The sequence below is a fragment of the Ostrinia furnacalis genome, unplaced genomic scaffold (assembly GCF_004193835.3).
Source record: "Ostrinia furnacalis isolate ACB-3 unplaced genomic scaffold, ASM419383v2 OfSCF0447, whole genome shotgun sequence".
Taxonomy (NCBI): Eukaryota; Metazoa; Arthropoda; class Insecta; order Lepidoptera; family Crambidae; genus Ostrinia; species Ostrinia furnacalis.
In genome coordinates, this window is record NW_021130686.1 from 453,961 (window position 1) to 460,886 (window position 6,926).

At 38.4% G+C, this 6,926-nt stretch overlaps 1 protein-coding gene across 1 annotated transcript; it reads right to left on the minus strand.

Annotated features, from left to right (window-relative positions):
• Window positions 1-204: 204 nt before the first annotated feature.
• On the minus strand, window positions 205-6,494 carry LOC114365355 (27 kDa hemolymph protein-like; the record flags this gene model as incomplete). The annotated part of the gene is made up of 6 exons (XM_028321909.1): window positions 205-296; window positions 3,242-3,385; window positions 3,987-4,108; window positions 4,562-4,725; window positions 5,499-5,611; window positions 6,372-6,494. Coding segments are annotated over 6 exons (672 nt in total), but the record flags the coding sequence as incomplete, so codon positions are not given.
• Between the last annotated feature and the right edge of the window lie 432 nt (window positions 6,495-6,926).

A 6,926-nucleotide genomic window follows, 5' to 3' on the forward strand; every position in this document is an offset into this window, starting at 1 on the left:
ACGCGCCCCACCAATTTTTAGTTGAGGGAAGCGCGGGGTGCGGATATTTCGTCTAAAGCAATCCGAGCGTCATTATTGTGTGCGTGTGCACTCATGGATAATTTAGCGTGTACCGATAACACTCAAACATTAGCGGAAGGATGGTGGGACGCGTCTTCGTGGATGAAACGATCTGTAGTTTTGTTAAATAAATAAGAACACATATTGACAGTTAGGTTTTAATTACTTATTTTAACATCACGTTTTCTAAATGGCACAATGACACCAATGATCCCCAACAGCTTTGCTGATTAGTTCTGAAACAAAAGAAAGTAGATTGCTTTAAAAGTGGATTCGCTATGAAATAAAGAGATAAACGATGTAGAAGTATGTAATTTGTCCCGGGGAAAGTGTAAATTCTACTAACTCTACAACCTTGTTCGCACTAGTCGAGTAATTTAGTAGAGTAGCTCGCTTTTAGTAAATTAACTACCTACACGCTACTGGCCAAAAAACCGTTCGCCGCGCTTTAGTCGAGTACAATTAACAAGTAATTAGTGGTTTTTATATGAACTACTAAAGCGCCCGGTTCTGAACCGTTTAGCGAGTGAGTGAGTGAGCTGGGAAGCGTGGTGGGGGGTGCTATTCGCCTGTTAAAATAGATAGATAGATATATGGTTTATTTGCAAAACACATTGACACACAAGAAGCAAAAAGTAAGATTAATAAACACGAGTTGCAGGAAAGATATAGTACATTACAAAGAGTAAGAAAGAAAATCCTGCGCTAAGGTATAAGTGTGCCGCAGCGATGAAAAAAAGCAGAGAGCTCAGTGTAGACACTGCTCTAAAATGAGCAGAACACTGATTTTCAGCTCTTGCTTTAAAAATAGATAGGTAGACGCACGGTAGACAATAAGGTGGTGAAAATGTTGTACTATTGTAAACCTACATAAATATCAGAAATTAGGGAAATGTACAATGTAAAATAGAACAAAATTTATTGGCTCGATTATATTTTAGTAACCTACTCGACGAAATTTTTGGTGTTAGGACACGTTTAGCTACTCGACACTACTAAATTAATCGAGCACAACTAACTGCGCATCTCGCTGTAATGCCACTCTGCCTCGCACTCACCTGCACACCTCCCCTCGTTCGCGTCAGAGCGTCGATGTGACGTGACGGCTGCTAGATGCGCAGTTAACTCGACCGGGTTATATACAGGGTGTTAGGTAAATGGGTATATGAGCCGACACTAGCCCATGTTAACATGGTCATATAAATGGCATGGTGAAATCAGAAAATTGATATCTTCATTTTAATTATTTTAATTTTCATACAAATCGGATTTTATAAAATTTATTTTGTATGAAAATTAAAAAAAATAAAATGATGATATCAAAGGACATTGTCAGAAACCGCCTCAGATTCCTGGGCACAGCAGTAAAGTATCAAAATTAATCTCTTACTTTTTGAATACTTAAATATTAATTAGATTGTAACGAACACTTGAGGATTAAAAAATGAAATAATAAAAGTATTTTATATGTATTCCATAATACTATGACGACATCCGGACATTTTAGGGCGTGGCCTGCTCCATATCCTATGAAGTTCCATAATTTGTGTCGATAAAATCTATGTAAAATCGGCACAAGGCAATGCCGTACTTCATTGTTAGGAATCCATGTAATAGTGATGTTGACTGCGGTCATCATAGACAATAAGATACCGATCTTGTAAATAAAATAAATCGTCCAAATTGCTACAGTATGACTAGATTTTAATTAAAAGTTAAAAATATATTGCACGATACTACAAGAAGCTATCTAATGTGTCCAACTGGTCGAAGGTCATGAATAAAATAAAAAGAATTGTGATCATAACACTGATATAGACAATGACAACAATATGGGATCATCTTTAATATATCTGTTACAGTTTCAAAATTCGATGAAAAATCCAATGCCGCTTAAAGTGAGAGAAATGTCTAAAGTTCTAATAGAATTGAAAGTTTTATTCGCTCAAAATGCTTATAACAATAATTGGTAATACATTTCAAATATTAAGTACCTTTATAATGTATCGATAGAACCAAAATGATATCCTCTCAGCTTGGAAAGGGAAAACCCAGGATTGGGGGAGCGCTCCAGGCAATTTTTAGAACATTTCATAGGTGGTAGTAAATAATATTTATTTTATTATTAAAATTGAATATTTTGATATTGATAAAATTGAATATATCTTTCGATTCAAATACCGAATATTTTTCAATCGATAATAATTATCGAGAATTGTTAATAATATTCAATTAAAAGTTGTTCAATCCCTAGTCATGCATAGACTAAGACGGTAACCATGGAGATAGTTAGTTTGGTAAGTCACGTGTTAAATGTCAAGAGTGGAAAGTAAACATAGGATTCATGTTATTTATTTACGTGCAAAATGTAAGTAAGTAAATCATAAAAGTGGAACGCCGAGCTATTTCCAAAACCCGTCCAATATTATAATACAATTTGGCTGCGACAACTACAATACAGAACATCTCCCAAATCGATGTGCATAAAATAATATAATACAATACTAGTAAGTAAGAGGTTATGATAACAATATTGCTATCAATAAGTTTATAGAATTGGTCCGCCAGGAATAATTGTTCTTACATAAAGATTTGTGTCATTTAGAACCTAGAAAGTATTATCTCGGCACTGTTGATCTAACGGCGAACAATGTATGGAGAACGAACATTGTCCTTTCCGACTTCACCATACCATTTATATGACCATGTTAACATGGGCTAGTGTCGGCTCATATACCCATTTACCTAACACCCTGTATAGCTTGTAGTGCGAACTAGCCTTAACTAGTACGAGTAGTAGTAGCAGTAGCAGGGCTTCCGCGGAAGACCAGCTTCTTGACATGTCCTTACGAGCATGTCAAGGCGTCTGAGCGACCATTGGCGCAGTGGCCTGCTAATTTTCTGTTTTTCTCTTCGTGTTGTGTTGTTATTGTTTATAAATTAATTCGAAATTATAAAATCTTTGGACAATTTCACAGAGCGCTATCTAGTCGCAAAGTAAGCCATTAATATGCTTGTATTAAGGGTGCTAGCTTAACGTACTTACCTATATACTACATAGTCATACATAATATATTTTTTTAAATACTTATACGTCATATTATTACATTGTGCTCAGGCTCACTGTGTTCAATAAAGTCCATTCTATTCAGTAGGTATCTTACTCAGATCAGTATCTTACCTTCGGCAGAGCAGTGTTGCAAGGAGAGCCCTTGCGCACATACTTGATGAGCGACTCGGCCATGTTGCCGGGGGTGGGGTTGGGGCACTCCTCCAGGGCGTTCACCAGGCACGTGCTGACCTCGTCGAACTTCTGGCATTTTTCCTGTAATTTTTTTATGTTCTTATTCCATTAAATAGAAGAATGGTGCTAGCCTTTCAAGTACCAGCGAGTCGAGACAAATCAGTTGTTACTACGGTCTCATGGTACACATATCAAGTATTTTGTTTTGAGATTTTAGATAAGATTTGAGTCCAAGAATTGCGGTCTTTTACCGCCTATTTTGTTACAAAAATGTAGTATATGTCGTTTCATCCACGAAGATGTGCCCCACTATTCTTCCGCGAATGTTTGAGTGTTATCTGTACACGCTAAATTATCCACGAGTGCACACGCACGCACACTACAATAATGATGCTCGGATTTCTCATTTCTCGGATCAAACTCCCCGCACCCCGCGCTTTCCTCGACCAAAAATTGGTGGGGCGCGTCTTCGTGGATGAAACGATCTACAGTTTGATTTGTCACAACAACATGTAGGTACTTAGCACGAGTTGTACTGGACAGAATACTTGTAATTTTGTTCTTTGAATATGTATCGCTATGATCAAATTGTTGCATAGCAGCATGCGTAGGTAATTTATGCGGTGAATATAATATTATTGAATTTGTGGATCACAAATATCGCAATGCAAAGTGAACTTACGACCAGAGACAATTTCTTGATGTCCTCGATGGAGCTGAAGGACTTCTGGATGGGCTCGCCACACTGGCGGAGCTTGGCCGCCTGGTCCTTGAAGCACTCCGGGCCTTTCTCAGCGATGAACACTGCAAGAATACGAAATAAAAGTCTTTGCTAGTTAAATCTTGGTTATTATCGCCAAACCTTGAGTTGGTAAGTAGGTACCTAGCACATTTTTTTTTCAAGCCTCCAGCAATAAATCCTCACATTCTTGACGAATTTTCTCTTAGAATCGCAATACATACCTACTTAATACCTACCTTATTTGTGTGACCAGACGTAATTAAGTGCGGTGAAGGCTCTACTAGTATAAAATTTTTGGTACCGATTCGAAGAGATGTTAGTACGAATGACCTAATGATACCAATCGCACCCCGTAACATGACCGTCCTTGTAATGCAGATGCGTCAGGAGTACCAATTTGCGCGACTGATGTCACCCCCTGATGCTTGGCACCCGGGGCGGACCGACTCAGCGACTTATATAGATTTATTAATTTGTTAATGATGGTTTTAAAGATATAGATTCATCAAACTCACGAGCGATTCTGTCGCCGTCCTTGTGGCACACGAAGTCCAGGAGTTGGGCGGTGCCGTTCTTGACGGCCTCCGCCTGGTTGCGAACCTCGGAGTCCAGGCACGGGGACACTGAGTCGATCAGCGCGTTGAAGCAGCTCTTCAGCTGAGGGGACCTGGCGCAGTACCTGACGAAAAGGTTTGGTTTAATTTGCATGTTAAATTACTTAATTCAGCTATAGATAGTGCAATCCACGGAGGCGCGCCCCACCATTCGTCCTAAATCGTTTACAGTTCATGTAGGTATGCATGCTTATGTTTGAGTGTTATCATCGGTACACGCTAAATATGCACGAGTGCTCATGCACACTACAAATACTACAATAACTCACGCTCGGATCAAATTCCTCGAACCCCGCACTTCCCTCGACCAAAAATTGTTGAGGCGCGTCTTCGTGGGTGGCACTACTGGATTTCGCAAAACGAAGTAATTTAGGGTATGAATAATTGAAGACATGGTGGTGGCAATACGAACCGACGTCCTTTCATTAGCTGGGCAACTTTACATGAGATAACACGTAGGTACCTAGCTCTTTTTATTAGTCCGACAAAAACAAGTCAAGAAGAGTACTTAGATAGGAATTTGATCTAACATTTTTATAACGGATTTAATTTTTAGAAACGGATTTAATTAGCTTGTTCATACGAGACGACACTACTCGTAACTCCTGAAACTATTGCGTCGGTGGTCAAAATAAGCACGAAGTTTCAATAAAACTAATAGCTCTACGACTTATATAAAGGAGGTCTACTTCACACACAGTCCAGCAACCTGTTACCAATCATGTCGTCTCGTTCTATCGCATAGAATCACCAATTGACGAGAGCGATAAAAAAACGGGAATGGATAGCTGGAAGTATGGCCGATAAGTAATAATGCCAAAAGAAGTATACTACTTACTTTCCGAAAACTTCATCGAGGGCACCTTTGGGCTTGGCCTCTTCAATCTCCTTCTGAATGGTGGCTGGGTCGATCTGCGCCTTCAAACATTCGAGGAAGGTCTTGCCGGCTTTCTATAAAATTAAATAATACTTTTGTTTTAAAAATGAACGACCTCACATATAATAATAATAATAGCCTGTGACCCTGACCACCGGTAGCTTGGGCCCTGCTCCGCTACCAGCGGAATAACTATTTTTAAGAATTTTTTTATAATGTATTTTTATTTATTTTTTTTGATAATTTACATTGTAAAAAAAATATTTAAAATTAAGAACCAAGGTTAATAAAGAGAATAATAATAATAAAAATATTTAAAATTAAGAACCAAAGTTAATAAAGAGAATAATAATAATAGGCGCGTAGTTGGATGAGAGCTCATAATCAAAAGAAAGTTTGCCCAGGAAATATTGAATCAACTTTTGACTCCTGTTCTAATGAAGAGTTGATTTAAATTCTTTTTGAAATTCATAATGAGCCTGAACATAAGTTAAATGTCGAGTATAAGAAAGAAATGGACTGTTTCAGCAAATGGCTTATTAAACACCGAAGCAGATGCATACGGAACAGATCTCGGGACTCCTTTTGGGCGTTAAATATTCTTGATACTTTTAGATACCTAATATTTTACCGTGGTTTATGTGCATAAAAGTTCTTGCGCATGGAACCTCATGAAGGTAGCATCAAAGCGCTGGATGCAGGCCGCTACCAACCGGTCAATATGGAAATTATTGGAGGAGGCCTATGTTCGTTCAGCAGTTATACGTCCTACGGATGAAATTATGATAATGATTATTATTATGTCCGATGTGTATCTACCTCTTTGCTGCTTACCTGAACGTCATCTGCTTTGTCCTCTGCGCCATTCTTTTTGCATTGAGCTGCAATTGCTTCTTTGACCTTCTCCCGCTCATCATCAGATATCTGGTACTCGGCCAAGGTACCTGAAGCCACAGAAATTTAAAAATATTGAAAGTATGTGCCTTACTTAAGTGAGCAAGAAGAATCGTTTAAAACTAATGAGCTTTTTTTTAATATTAGTTTTTTTTGCACAAATGACTAGTAGTCCCGTTAGCTCCTTTTTCTTGTGTCGAGTAGGCTCACCAAACCACCACAATAGTCAAGGGGCAGCGGAATTCGAACCCGCGTTCCTCGAATGACGAGTCGGCCAGTCCGATCCCCTCACCGTTCGGCTATCGTGGCTTCAAGTCGGTTAGGTACATTTTAAATCAAATTATCTATACATTTAGAATACCTACAACATTACATCTACTGCATTATATCAGAACATGAGTTATTTCGTAATTAAGTAGGTAATAATAAGTTATCGTGCCCTCTTTCTTCGAGTTATCACTTAAAGCGAACATTTCCATTTGAACTTTTCAGTGG